Here is a 14,972-nt window from a genome sequence, read left to right as displayed (position 1 = left end):
AAACAATCAGGGAAACGGAAACACTCGGGCGATCGCTCGCAGACACCTCCGCAGGCACGCCGGAGGACTGGGCGCGTAGTCCTGTCCCGGTCCCAACTGCAGCCGCGGGGTGGGGCGCGCGTGGGGACCACAACTCCCAGGCGCCCGCGCGCAGCCTCTCCCGGACCATGTGATTCCCGCGGCCCAGGTCTCGATCGCTCCTGCGACGGCGGCGGGACTGATTCGCACAGAAACCCGAGAGAACGGAGTCAACTCCCGGCATTCGCCTTGCGCTCTTGCCATGGCGGTGAGTGCCGGAGGGCCATGCGGGGTGGTCGCCGGGGGCGGGATCCCCTTGGAATGGGCGCCCAGGGCACCCCGAGATCCTCGCCGCTCCGGCCGAGAGCTGGTGAGGGTGGCTGGCTTTGTGTAGGGGGCACCCGGACAGCTGCATCAGGTGGAGGGACGCAGCAGGAGCGGTATGGTTAGGCGTCTCTGTCCCTCCTGCTGGGAGTCAGTCCTGCAGGAAGAGCTGTCACGGAGCGTGGTCGGCAAGAGGGCGCGGGCGCGTGGGTGAAGGCGGCTCGGGGAGCCCTGGACGGCGGCGAGGGCGGCAGGGCAGTCATCTGGGGGACATTCCCGGAGGACTCCCACGAAGGAGAAAACTCAATGCACTCCAGCCCGCACGCGCCAGCCGGGGCCCTGCCTTTGGCGAGTTCCCAATCTTACTCTTCAGGGCGTTAAGTCCCAGCTGTTGCCCATCTTCCCTGCCCTTTGGGTCGGAAAATAACCTTTTTACAATGAGCTGGTTTTCTTGCCTCGGGCTCCCGTGGGCAGGAGAAGGTGACAGCTTGCACGCCTGGTCTTTGAGGAAGTGGGAGCTGTTTTTTTTTAAATTTTCCCATGAAGAATATGGTGGAATTTCAGAATCAAGAAGCTCATATGTAGAAGTCATTTAGTGAGAGGGCCTCCGGCCTCCGGCTTCCTGTGGCTGTTGTAAAAGGAGAACTAGATGGGAGCCCTTGACAAAGTTGCCAGTCAGTCAGACGTGGTGTTGGGACTCTAATCTCCTGCGATCTTTGGTTTTAAAATGAGAGAAACCCCAAGAGAGAAAATCTAGAGCAAAACAAGGTCCTCTCCACCCAGGGTGTGGCTCGGGAGGAGGCACAGATAAATGACTGGAGCCAGAGATTTGTCCAATGCCAGTAGACAACAAGACTGGGCCTCTGTGCCTCCCCGGTTTGACCACACAACGTTGTGTACTTGGAAATGGCAGTCCAGAATTCCCTCCCTGCAAGTCGCTGATTTGAATCTTTTCCTCTAGCAAAGAGGTAGGAAAGGCCAAGTTGACAGGTGGGTCTTTGCCTGGCAAGGAGTACCAGCTGCATAATGTGGCCACTTCTCTCTCCAAGCACACTCTCCAGGCTGTCTTTCCCAGCTGCTTCCTGCTCCCCTGGGCTAGGTCAGGTGGCTGAGCACCCAGCAGGCAGCCCCCAGGTGGCCTAGCTCTCTGCAGACAGCTGTGTTAATGCCTGGCCATCTCTCTTGTCCTCCCTGTGGTCAGCTCTACACTGGCTCAGGGCTTTTTTCTGTTCGTCTCTGTATCTCTGGGCTCTGCGCTGGCTGTCTGAATCAGTTTGACTCTTCTGTGGGCATTCAGATCCACAGCAGGTAGGTGTATGGGTTGGCCTAGGCCTAGGGATGATAGCAGAGAACCAGTTATGGAAACTCCCCGAGTGATTAATTAGCCACCGGAAGACATTCCATTCATGCCAACTGCCTCACCAGCTGGACTCAGAGAAGGAGTGATGGGCACAGTTCTGGCCCCCACCTGGCAGAGGTGGAGCCAGCGGCTTCTGCTCAAATTGAGTCCAATTCCAGTATAATCAATTCCATGTGATTCTCAGGATCTGCTTGCTTTTGCATATTAATAATTTTGTGATGTCAATAAGTATTCTTTTAAAAATCCTAACAGGAGAGATTTCTGGAGTTAAGAATCATAACTTTTACCTGTTTGTTGGTGTTGTCTCAGTTTTTTCTGTTGAACAAGTTCCTACAAAGGGGATAAGCATTTAGAAACTCTTCAACATGAGTTTTAAAACAAAGTTTGTTTATTTGAAAGGCAAAGCAACAGAGACACACAGACAGTGCATCTGCTAGTTCAGTCCACAAATGCCTGTAACTGCCAGGGCTGGGCCAGGTGGAAGCCAGCAGCCTGGGACTCCCTTGGGGCTTCCCCTGCCTCCCAGGGTGTGTGTTCCAGAAGCTATTGGGAGAATGAAGCATCAGGTCGGGGAGATCTCTCTTCCTGACAAATTGTTTTTAACAAGGCTGGAAGGTAAGCACAGTGCATGCACATGCGGGTTGCCAGCCAACACTGGCCGCTCAGCTGTTCTGCTCTGTCAGCTGGTGTCACATGGCTTTTTCTGTTCTACAAATCTAGCAACTCCAGCATGGGCACAGGCAGGGAGGGGTTGGTGACACAGGCCAGACCCCTTTTGGGTGGAAGAGGCATGTTTGCTGAGCCGAATAGCCAGGTCTACACCAAACCTAGAAGTGCAGGGTCCAAGTTGGAAACTCGAGGATGTAGCAGGTGTATGGGTATGGTTCCCAACCCAGCCCTGAAACACAGAGGCACACTCATTTTTTTTCCCTATTATGAGGACTCAGGATTCAGTTTAGAGCTGAAGATGAGATCTGTGCTGAGTTAATGGGTGCCTGGGAAAGGGAAGCTGAGGTTTTCCTGAAGCCCCACCCCCATTCTACCAGCCAGGAGCCTGAGACCCAGAGGCGGGTTGCTGTGTGTCAGCAGCTCTGGGGCACACTGATGCTTCCCAGTGCTGGGAGGAGCTGGGAGGTAGAACCAGGCTTCCCCTTTGGATTCTGTGTCCTTACCTGGTAGGTATGGCCAGCTGTGTTCAGACTGTAACAAACTGAAAGAGCATCAGAATTCTGCAAAGGGGAGCTTATTAGCGTCTTGAGTCTCCCCTGCCTCCTGGGTGCTGCCCTTGGTTTCTGGGTTAGGGCCCTGAGAAGGCCCAGGCATCTGCATTTTTAATCAGACCCCCCACAGATCCAAGGAGGCGCTGCAGTCCTTTACTAAGTTGCTTGCCAGCACAAGGTTCCCAGGGAGCCGGTTTCTCCCAGGCCTGGCCATGCTCCACTCTGCCTTGCGATCAGTCTGGAGCTTACACTGCTCATGTAATCCACGCATAGGCACACCCACACCTGTGTCTGCTCAAGTGTCCTTCCCTCCCTCTTCTGCTGCTGTCCATCTTCATCCTGCTCTCCGGATGTAGTCTCCCGGACTCTGGCCTTCCTTCCCAGTCTTCATATTGCTTCTTGTCTGTCTTCTTTGTTTATTTAATGTGAGCTTGCTGTTTTTCTTGGAGACACCAGCCAAGGCACCGGTTGGACATCCTTGGAAAGGTCTAAGCATGGTTATGCAAATTACACACACTTTTTTCCCTCATACTTTCCATTTCCTCTCCCCATGAAAAAACTACACCTGGATTTCAAAATGTTTGGTCCAACATAAGCTTACCTTTTAATTCCATTTTCCATGAGCATTTTTGAAATATCCTCATAACCACCTTATATAATTGAGACATACCATGTTTTTGGAATAGCACCTGGCATGAAATACTCAATGTCATTTCCTCCCCAGATATGAGGTTGCCCTAAATGTGCCCTCGGCAGACAAGGTGTGGCTCTCCTGCCAGATGCTACTGAGACATACCCTTCCAGCTTTGAGGGCAGTGTAGGTTTTGAGCCCTCCCTGGGTCTCCCATAGTGTGGATGACTTTGCTGTGTTTTTTCAATCTCTGCTAGAGGGAGACTGAGGCATTTCATCCTGTATCTCCACATCAATCTTCCATTCTTACTGCCTCCCCCAGTCCTAGATGATGAGGCGAGGGACGGCTGCCGTGTGGATGGCCTGTGCTTTAGGGCTTTTGTCTGCCCACTGAAGGTCAGCACATCTACAGACAAGGCTGTGACCCTGCCTTCCAAGAGTTTAGGTTCCCCACACAGCCCAGCAAGCATCACCTGCATCCCATATTGGAGTGCCTGGGTTGGAGCCCTGCCTCTACTCCTGGTTCCAGCTTCTTGCTAATGTGCACCCTAGGGGGTAACCGGTCAGGGCTCAAGACCTTGAGTTCCAGGCTCCCGGCTTCCACCTGAACCATCCCTAGCTGTTGTAGGCATCTGGGGAGTGAACCAGTGGATGGAAGATTTCTCTACCCCTCTGTGTTTGTGCCTTTTAAATAAAAATAAACAAACTTTTTTTGTAAAAAAAAAATATCGCCATCCAGCTTTTATGATTCTGCTTTCTTGGAGAGTGGGAAGCTCACAGTGTCCAGGAAGGCACAGGGTCTGAAACCTAGCTAGACTGACTTCGTGGCTTTGTAACCTCCAGCAAACTCTTCCCTTCTCTTAGCCTAGTCTCCACCGTTGTCTTTCCTGTCATACAGAGGACTGTTGTGATCCTGAAATAAAACATTGTCTTACACACCTTGGATGCCTTCGCCTTGAGTGCAAGGTGGACCAGGATGGGATTCAGGCAGGCAGTGTATAGCTATTGCTTTCCGCTTTGCTGTTTCCTGTAAGGCTGCCAGCTCATCAAGGACAGAGACCTTCCTCTGAAGTGCTGGGGACAGAATGGGGCCCAGCAATGCTTAGTGAGGGAGTGATCGATGTGAATTTCAGATTGGGACAAGCCAGGATGGAGAGAGGACTCTGTGCTCCCCTTGCTTTGTTTCCCTTGGGATCCTCTCCTGGTTTGAAGCAGAGGGCCTGGGGGATATGATGGGGCAGGGAGTCCTTGGCTTAGCGCTTCTCCATTGGGTTTAAAAGGCATAAAAGAGACATGCACCCTTGGCCTGCGTGTACTGCAGCATCTCGAATCTGGCTGACCCTGTGAGGATGGGCACTGCCCACCCTCACTTGGTTCCCACCCTCACTTCCACAGGGAAAGGGCCAGCTCAGTGATAGCTCTCTTGCCCACATGCTTAGACCAGTCCCTGCTCCGTGTGCTCCTGGATGGCCCTTTAATGGTCTTCTCAGTTCTAGGATCCCATTTTGTGGACATCCAGAGGAGGGGCCCACCACACCCACTGTCCCAGCCCCCTATGATACAGGTTCCCTTGTCTTGCAGATGCATTTCACCTTCTCACAGGAGGTGGTGCTGCTCTTCGATTTCTGGAATGTTCACAGTCCTGCAGGTAAGAATTGGGAGACTTGTAGATTGGGCCTCCTGCTGCCACCAGGCAGTGGAGAACTTGGATTTTCCTTATCTGTTGGTGACTCCTCAGGCAAGAACTTGGCCTTTGTAACTCCCTTTGCAATCACGACCTTGCAGATTGCAAAGGACCAGCTTCTCACAGTGGTCCTCGCCAAGGGAGTGTTCCCTTCTATTGCAGGGGAAGGAACTGAAGTCTGGAGACTGGAAGACGCATGTGTAGGGTTGTGTAATAAGGAAGCTTCAGAGCCTCAACTAGATCAAGGTCACTTGGCATCTCCTGGTATCTCCTTCATCCAGGTGCTTTGTCAGGCCCAGCTCAGAAGTCCTCTGTAGCTGCAGCTGTAGCCTTGGCCCTCAGATGAGAAACCAGTTTGAAAGGGAAGAATATTGCTTTGATTTGAAAAAGGCAGAGCTTGACATGAACTCAGCTGGTCATTTTTTTCACCTTTAATAACTTTTTAAAAAAGATTTATTTATCTTAGTTGAAAGAATTAGAGAGAGGAGGGACAGAAGTTTTCCATTTGCTGGTGCAATCTCTTAATGGTCACAATGGTCAGAGATAAGCTGATCCATAGCTGGAGGCCAGGAGCTTCTTCTAGGTCTCTCGCCTGAGTGTAGGGGCCCAAGGACCTGAGTCATCCTCTGCCTATTTCCAGGCCATAAGCAAGGAGCTGGACCACAAGTAGAGATGCTAACTCTACAGACAGATTAGCCTGCTACGTCCAAGTCCTTGGGCCCCTGCACCCATGTTGCAGAACTGGAAGAAGTTCCTGGCTCCCCTGCCTTAGATCGGCTCAGTTCTGGCCACTGTGGCCATTTGGAGAGAGAAGCAGTAGATGGAAGACTTCCCTGCTTCTCCTTTCTGTAAAGTCTGCCTTCAAAGTAAAACCAAATAAATCCTTAAAAATAAATAAATAACCATTGGTGTAAGTATAGATCCAGTAACTTATGGTTGTCTCTACACTGCAGTTCCCATTCTGGTTACCTAATGCTGACCAATAGTGAATTAAAACAATTGTTTTGTTATTCTCAAGGTTCTGTGACTTGACTGGGCTTAGCTTAGTAGCCCTCCCTAGAGGCCTCAGCAGATACGGTCATTGGGCAGTAGCTGGACCTCTTTGTTTTAAAGACTTATGGTTATGTCTAGTGGTTGATGCTTATTGTTAGGTTGGACTTCAGCTGGAGTTGTTGGTTGAACTTCTACATGTAGAGGCTCCTAAGACCTGGGTTTCCTTGTGGTAGGGTAGCTAGTTTCCAAGAATGAGTGTCCCAAGAGAATGAACTAAAACATAGCTCATAGAAAACTTAAGACCTAGCCTTGGAAGTCACATGCTTTACTTCTTTTTTATGATTTATTTGAAAGGCAGAGTTAACACAGAGAGAAGGATAGAGAGAAAGAAATCTTGCATTTTCTGGTTTACTCCCCAAATGGCCACAACAGCCAAGGCTGTACCAGGCTGGATCCAGGAGCCTGGAACTCATCCGGGTCTCACCAGTGTAGGGGGCTGAAGGATTTGGGCCTTTTTATGCTGCTTCCCGGGCATATTTGCAGGGAGCTGAGTCATAAGTGAATCAGCCGAGACTTGAATTAGTGCCCATATGGGATGCTAGCACCTCAGGCAGCAGCTTAACCTGCCTAACCCTTCTTAAGGGACCCTTTTTAAGGGTCACTGACCCTTAAGCAACTTTAGTGGAGCCGTAAGAAAGACAACTATTATGGGGTAATATACACCTACACAATAAGCAGGTGACTGACTGGTCTGGGCTGTTAGTGTGTTAGGCAGCTAAGAGCAGCTTGCTGTTAAGCCTGGGAAGGGGGATATTTTATTATCCCTAGTTTCAGAACCCACAGGTTAAGTACAAAGTCCTGCAAGACTGCTTGCCCACTCTTGGCTAGTCATTTCAGACACCAATCACAAGTCCTGGAGTTGGCTGCTGTACTTTTGACCAAGTTAATGGCTATAAATTGGGGTTCACATGAACCCTCTTTGAAGTTATTTGCAGGAACACAGGGAGACACTTTTCTTGCTCATTATAAAGGATATATGGATGAACAACCAGCTGGAGGAGCTGCACAGGGCTAGGTGTGTGAGAAGGGATGTTGTTCTTCTGTGCCCTCTCTTGGTACGCCACCCTCTAAGTACTTGCATACATCGCTACCTGGAAGTTCTCCTACCCCTTCCTTTGGGATGGAGCTGCCAGTTCCACCGCTCTGATCACATGGCTGCTTCCCCTGGAGCCCCCAGCTATCTCATTAGCATATAAGTCAGCACTTGGCAGTTTGGGAGGGTTTCAGAAGCTGAGTGCCAAGAACCCTAGGAAAGAGACTAGGGACATATTTCTTACTGTGTCACAGAATCTGATGACATGCTTTAGCTAAACCATTTATTATCCCTCTACTTGTAAAACAGGTGTTATATCGGTGGTTAATTGTATTCAGTGGCTCTAGAACACAATGTTTTCTGCAAAATAACTTACTGGCCTTTCCGCCTTTATTAAAAGTAATACAGGGATTCTTGAGAACATTCGTGGAAAATGGGGTTCAAAGATGAGCTTATTGTTGTCAGTGTCCACGATTTTGAAATCCATGCAAGTCTTCTCATAATGTGCATTTTCCATGAACGCTTTGAAGACCTCTTGTAGTCTCAGATTAGAAATGTTAGGATGTCAGTAAGAAAATAAAAACCACTTGTGTTGTACTTGGCTATGGGAACTGTTACTCCCTGGTAGCATGCCCTTCTTCCTGGCTGTTTTCCATACTACATGTAAACAGGACCTGGGTGCACCTGTTATACCTGCACATAAACAGGACCTGGATGGGCCTACTCGTCCCTTGAGACGAGTGGCTGGGGCCAAGGTATCGTCACTTCTTTGTCTCTTCACCCTTGGGTTCTCCAGGTAACTTCTGCTGATCTGAAAGCCACACACATTTAGCCAACCCTACCTAGAAAGGCTCCTGGAATGGGAGAGACAGGGAAGAAGCTATGCTCAGCGAGCATGAAGGAGAGATGGACAGAGTGGATTGGGAAGCACTAGATGGCAGTGTTCCCGTCACCTGGGTCAGGTCCCAGGGCAGCAGCTGTTCCCCTGCCTGGTCTCTCCAGCTCAGCCTCTTTTGACAGGCATGGCCCTCTCGGTGTTGGTAGTCCTGCTCCTGGCCATCTTGTATGAAGGCATAAAGGTTGGCAAAGCCAAGCTGCTCTACCAGGCACTGGCGAGCCTGTCTACCCCTCTCAACCAGCAGCTCATCCTGGAGACAGACCGGGATTCAGCGAGCTCAGATGTACCTCCAGCTGGCAGAACTCGCCTCAGGTATGGACGCCATGTGTGGGTTATGGGCAGGGGCCTCAGGTTAACCCTGAGAGGTAGGTGGGCCACAGAGAGCAGCAACCTCATTTCAGAAAGGAAATGGAAAGGACAAGGAATTATGGAGCAGTTAGTTATTAAGATGACCCTGAGCCACAATCTCCTGGTGCCTGGAACCTCCTCTTGGGAACTCAGGATAGCAACAGGCTCTGTGATCTTCAGGACTGCTAGAAGCCTAACCAGGCACAGGATGGTCACCCAGTACTCCCCGAGTCTCACCAGGCTTCCCTAGGGAGTGCTGCCAACAGTGTAGCCCACGTGGCGAGGGAAGGAGTCCCCCTCTTTTCCCTTTGCCTCCCTTCCCACTCTGAGCAGGTTACTAGTCTCTATTCTGCCCTCTCCCCCTGCAGTCTCCCATCTGCCTAATGAGTGTGTCTGCTGTCACCAGCCACTGTCCAAGGGAATCTTACATCTTTAGAATGCCCCAATGAGTTGCACTTACTCCAGGTCTGCTGAAGACACTGCAGTTCAGAGTAGTTCACACATTGGTTCTGGGCATTTAGCCAGTGACAGAGCTAGGAACTGATCTGATGCCAAAGTCCACCTCCATGATCAGGTAGTTTCCTGCAGCAGATGCAGGGTTACATCTGCCTCTTACCCCAATGTCATTTTCCCTTTTTCCCGGGATTCCAGGAAGCTCAGGGTTAATGGTGATAGAGATATGTCTTTTTACAAGAAAAAAAAATCTCTCTGGGGTTAACCATCTAAGTTATATAGAACCATGTAACTCAGTGTCTTTCTACTGTCTGGAATCAACTCCCCATACTCAACTTATTACCGGCATTAACTTGGTTCTCCTTTTCCTCTAGGTGGTTTTTGTGCCACTTTGGCCAGTCTCTAGTCCATATCATTCAGGTGGTCATTGGCTACTTCATGATGCTGGCAGTCATGTCCTATAACACTTGGATCTTCCTTGGCGTGGTGCTGGGCTCCGCTGTGGGCTATTACATCGCCTACCCGCTTCTCGGCATGGTATAACTGGCAAGAGATGGACGAGCACTAAGCACTGGAAGGAGCTGAGGTTCCCCTCTTCTTCTGGTCGCTGCTCCTTACCTTGTTCTCAGCTCTTGGAAACAAAGCTACAGCTGCACTTGCTCCCTAGCCACTACATGTATCTCCCTCCTGACAGCCTGCACGGGCTCAGGCCTCATCTTGTGCCTTAGAAAGGCTGCTGTGACCACAGGGAGAATGGAGAAAACAGAACCCCAGGGAAGGGCTGTTGAATCAATGATTGTGCAGCTGTGTGACTTAAGACTAGCATTTCCAAAGATCTTGAAAGCAGGAGATGGGTTCTGGGTGCAGGGCCTGACACCTGCAGACCGTCTCCTCCTGCTTTGTGCCTTATCTACAGGAACGTCTTCCACTGGACTTTCTTCTTCTGTCATTAGGGGACAGAAACCAAGCCAGCTCCTTTTTCTCACTTTTCTGCCTTCAGAACACATGAAGCTTGTCTCTTCTGTGGCCCATGCTGACAAACCAAGATTTGTCATCTTCCCATTGAATTTCTGGCTAGCAATTTTGCACAGACATATAAAACTTTTAAAGAAATTATTTTATTTTGTTCTTGATGGACAATAGCATCTGCTGAAACCTTCGAGGGCGGCAGTGGGGGATCAGTGGCAGCTGACTGAAAGCAGAGATGCAGGGCTGTTATCAAGGCTCCTGGCATCAGACAACAGTGCCCGCAGGAGGAAGAGTCTGATGGCCACGGGTCTGGGAAGCTCTTTAGGATCTAACATCTCCCTTATACAGAACAGAGAACTGCATTTCATAATACCCAGCACTTAATGTTTTTTTATTTCTTACTGCTTACTCTAGACAATTTGGTTGGGAAGCAGGATTTGGTCTCTTAAATACTGAGTAAACTTTAGGGTGTCTCAATGGAAGCTGCAATAAGCAGTGAAACCAAATCCAGGACTGTTTATAATGAGGTGGATGACTCTGAACCTCTTCACTTCACAGCAAAGCAAGGTGACCCAAGGGGGAGGAAAATCACTGCTCTAGAGTGTCAAGTCCAAGCTCAAGTACCTCATGGGCTACAGTATAGATGGTCTTCAGCTTTGGGGATTATAAACAGATCCATTTTAATAAATATATATTTGTACAGTCTCTGACTGATCTTGTGTTTTTCCTCATTCCAACATGAAGTAATGTAACTCTTAAACAACTGTAGGAGCTGAGCTGGTGAGGCAGCTGACAGTGCTCACTCAGGTCTGAGGGTGTTCATCTGCCATAATGGTGACAGCTATGTGCCCAAGGACACCGAGCCCTGAAACACTGTGCCCACAGCTGGCCAGCCTAGCACTGACAGCCATTCTCTCATTCAGGTAATGAGCATCAGTTGGTCCCTGCTCTTAAGAAAAGCGGCTGCTTTTCTTCACCCAGACTGTCAACACCCATGTGGGCATGATTCTTAGCACCTTGTCTCCAGGAGGCAGAAGCAACATCATGACCACAACTTACTTGTTCATGTACAGGAAGAAGTAACTGTCACAGAGTGGAGAGTGTGATGCCACTAGAATTGCTCCGTGCACTTTCCTCAGGAGTGAGTGCAGGGCATTGGCCAGTCCAGCGTCTCAACAGTGTCAGATGTCAGACATTCGGTGCACTTGTGCTGGTAGGGCTTTTTCAGCCCATCTTTAAACCCTGCCCAGCTGGTGCTCCTGCCTTCTCTGAACATCGCTGGCATGGATACGCACTCACCCCCTTGGCCTCATATGTTCTCTTGAAGTGTGATGTATTTGAGGCTTTTCTAGCCGAGAGAGCTTTAAGCAAAGATTCTGTAGCAGAAGATCCGAAGTGGACTGCAGGAACTTATATTTCTGAGAAACATCACCATTCTTTCTGCTAACCCAGTAGCAATCTGGCAAGGGTGGTAGGCAAGAGTCCAGGGTCTGGAAGCAGATGGCTACGAAATGAACTCCTGTCCTGCTGCTTCCCAGCTGTATGACATTGGACAAGTCATTTTAGCTCTCCAGGCTCAGGGTCTTCTGCAGTGCTGGCTGGAGATGGGACAGTTTGTGTAAAGTGCCAGGCAGCAGTGCCTTTTTATTACATGACAAGCTTAGTAATTGGTAGTTTTGTCTGCCTCCCAGGCCCACATATGGGAGGCAGGCAAAAAGCCTGCAGAGATGATGTCAGGCTGGATAGAGTAGAATTCAAGTTCTTCTTCTCCAGTTAGTTATTCTTAGTTATTTTAATGAAAGAGAGAAAAAGTGCATTTTCATCCACTGGTTCATTCCCCAAATACCTGCACAAGACCAAAGCCAGAAACAAAGAATTCCATGCAAATCTCCCAGTTGCATAACATGGACCCAACTACCTATGTCATCATCTATCTACATTACCAGGAAGCTGGGTTGGAAGTGGAGGTGAAATTTGGTCGCAGGTACCCGATGTGAAATGCATGCATCCCAAGTGGCAGCTTCACCCTGTGACCTCAGTGCCCACTCCATCCTACTTTATAAACATTTACAATTGGAGAGCATTTTAGCTAACGTTAGTCTACCTTTTGAAGACTAGATGCATGCAGGGTCTCTGAAGGATTTTTGAGTAAATAAAACTTCTCCAGATTATTTTCTCACTGATATTCTCTGCATTAGTCACGGCTCTCTGAGTTCTGAGGGACTGGGGCTCCCTGCTTGAGAGAAGTAGAGACTCTTCCACCTTCTCTGTATGGCTTTCTAGCCTAGAGGGCACAGAAAGTGACTCTTTGAAAGCCGGAAAGTTCCAGGGTAGGTATCAAAGGACATACCACAGTGTTTTTGTGCCTGCTAACTGATCCCAATCAGTTGCAGTTCCCACCCCGAGATTCCCAAAGAGGACAACAGAAAACCCATAGAACCAAGGAACTAAACCCCAAGGGCTCAAGTCAAGTTTTACAAGAGATGTGTATTTTAGTTTTATTAGTCTCAAATATGCACTGACCTCTTGTATCAGATTTAAGGCAAAGGAAAAGATAACACATTCCAGGACTAGAAACAAACATGTTAACAGGGGCTGAGATAATATCTTCGTGGTTGTCCCCAAGAAAATGTGCCCCAGGTGACAGATCTTGCTGCTGGGACACAGCTGAGCCCTGGATGTGGATGGAGGAGGGTTCTCAGGCCAACTGAAAACCATTGAAGAAGACACACACACACAGACAAAGCTTGGAAGAGGGCAGGACTCCTGCAGTAGATTGGCTTGTTGGGGCTCTACCTCTGAGCCCTTCTCCAGTGCGGCCTCAGAGGTAGAGCCACCATGGGCCACAGGAAATGCTGCTTCTGAAGACAGGGTCCTGCTGCTGCTCTTCACAGGGTCAGGCAGGGGCTTGAAACATGGCTGCTCAGATCCTTTACTTTAACTATTGTCCTCCGAATGCTCACCTTAACCTCACCCTGTGGTTCACCTACACCCAAGGATGGCTGTGCAAAATCATGCTTGGGGAAGGGTCCGTAGAGAAACATCTGCATGTTTTCTGGGTCTTCATCCCAACCAGTCAATGTCATCGTCATCATCGTCATCTCCAAAAAGAGGTGTTGGGGGTGGGCGTCCCTTCATGCTCTGACAAAACAGGAAAGAGGAGTCAGCCTCGCTTGTCCCTGCACCAGCTGGGCTTTCTGCCTGAGAGGTGAAGGACCCCATGTCTGTCAGTTTGCCGTTCCGGCTTGGAGAGGAGGTTGTACTGAAAGGACTGTCCTGAGGCCAGCAAAGCTAGGCTTCCAGGTAAAACAGAGACAAGAGTGCGGAAAAGGCAGGCCATCTTTTAACAGAGACAAAAGACCAACTTTGGCTAATTGTGTCATTTATTTGTGAAGCATGGATATTGATCTGAAAGGTATTCTCATGTGGTAACATACATAGGTGGGAAAGAAGGGCCAAAAAGGAGAAATGAGAGCAGGAGAAACCAAACTAGAGTGGTCCGAGAGAGGGTGCGGGAGCATGAAGGAGGTTGGGAAGGACACAATCGCGCTGAAAAACTCTGCCATGGCCTAGAGTGGCTTTGGATGTGACCTCATCGTTTGAGACAGCTGAGCTAAACATAGAAGCTGGGCTACATCCCCAAGTGGAGAACTGCAAGCGATGAAGAAGGCCCAGGAACATGGGGCTCCAGGTTCTCACGCTCCTGTTCTCAATGACCCCCTCTCCCATTCTTACCAAGTAGGAGGATTTGGGAGTCTTCCTGTATTCTCCTGATGAGCTCCTGGCCTTTTTCTTCCGGACTGGAGGGGGAACAGGTATCATGGGGCTAGCAGCAGTGAAACTAGAAACAGGTAGGGGCTCTCTTTGGGTCTGATCTGCGCTGTGAGCCACAGCCTCCTGAGGCCAGGCCACCGGGAAGGCATCATGGTGTGTGCAGAGGTCTGGGGCTAATCTCACCGCCATGACTCACTGAGCAGAACTTCAATTTTTCTCTGGTGTCACCTATGTGATCTCTAAACTCTGACATGATGGGATTTCCAAGTGTGGCTTGCAGCTATTGCTCTGTCCTAGTTAAAGCTCTGACTGGACATTTACCAGCTGGATCTCCTTAGTTCCATTATTCTTCCTGAGCTCAGTCCTATTTATCCCCTAAGATTAAAAGTGTCTACCTCAGTGGACTAAGAGAGGATTAAAGGAGAATGTGAAGTCATCTTCAGGGTGCCTAAGAAATACGTTTAGTCGGCAGTAGCAGTGTTAATACCAAAAATATACAACAAGCTTCCAAGTTCCAGTTATATTCAGGACAATCATTTGGGATAGTCAGTCACTGTTTGTGTTCGCTTGTTTTTCGTGCAGAATCTATTCAGAATTCCCAAATGAAAATTTAATTCCCAATGGCCTGCAGGCAGAGGGAGAGGCTCTGGGACATGCAAGCTGAATCCCAGGTCACAGGCGGCCTCTCAAGGCCTCTGCCAAAGGTAAAACCCACCTGAGGGGATGGAATCGGCTCTCGTTCAGCCTCAGATCCATCCTTCTGTCCCCAGAATGAGCTGAGCCTGAAGCTCATCTGTATTCTCCACACATTTCACAGCCAATTCCCACTGCGGCAGTCAAAACTGCCTAGGGATAGCCAGAAATTTCCCAACTGAGCACAGTGGGATGGTAGATCCAAGCCAGGCTCTATCAGCAATTTCCTTTCCCGGCCTCTTCTGTAGTGTTCTGTAAGGCAAGGCTAAGCCACGGGCATAGTGATAACAAAACAGGACAGCAGGTGGAAAGCAGGCTGAGCAAGCAGAGAATGCACAGAGGGGTCTTAACAGGAACCTGGATTAGCACTAGCTCGGCTGGGAGCCCCCTCTGGGGATTAGGTAAATCCTGCTTTTGTGCCTTTGTCTTTTTTGTCTATGAATATGGATGCCAGACAAGAGGACCTACAAAGTCCTTTCCAGTTCTCAGTTATAAATATCCTAACTAATCTGAA

At 49.4% G+C, this 14,972-nt stretch overlaps 2 protein-coding genes across 3 annotated transcripts in view; one reads left to right on the top strand and one right to left on the bottom strand.

Annotated features, from left to right (window-relative positions):
- The first annotated feature begins 214 nt into the window (after positions 1-214).
- On the top strand, positions 215-10,695 carry SLC31A2 (solute carrier family 31 member 2). Its single transcript, XM_040963261.1, has 4 exons — positions 215-286; positions 5,135-5,201; positions 8,344-8,533; positions 9,397-10,695. Exons 1-4 carry the CDS (start codon positions 281-283, stop codon positions 9,563-9,565), a joined length of 432 nt encoding a protein of 143 aa, XP_040819195.1. The 5' UTR covers positions 215-280; the 3' UTR covers positions 9,566-10,695.
- Positions 10,696-12,458: 1,763 nt separating this feature from the next.
- The window catches only part of FKBP15 (FKBP prolyl isomerase family member 15), a 55,165-nt gene continuing 52,651 nt past the window's right edge, over positions 12,459-14,972 (bottom strand). For both annotated transcript variants that reach the window (XM_040963823.1, XM_040963824.1), the window contains exon 28: positions 12,459-13,132. In XM_040963823.1, coding sequence (XP_040819757.1) covers positions 13,055-13,132 — 78 coding nt within the window. In that variant the 3' untranslated portion in view covers positions 12,459-13,054. The remainder of the gene's footprint in view (positions 13,133-14,972) is intronic.

The sequence above is a fragment of the Ochotona curzoniae genome, unplaced genomic scaffold, assembly GCF_017591425.1.
Source record: "Ochotona curzoniae isolate NIBS_2020 unplaced genomic scaffold, NIBS_Ocur_1.0 scaffold_3208, whole genome shotgun sequence".
Classification (NCBI taxonomy): Eukaryota; Metazoa; Chordata; class Mammalia; order Lagomorpha; family Ochotonidae; genus Ochotona; species Ochotona curzoniae.
The sequence above is the reverse complement of the archived record's forward strand: the minus strand, read 5'-3'. Positions and strand labels throughout refer to the sequence as shown.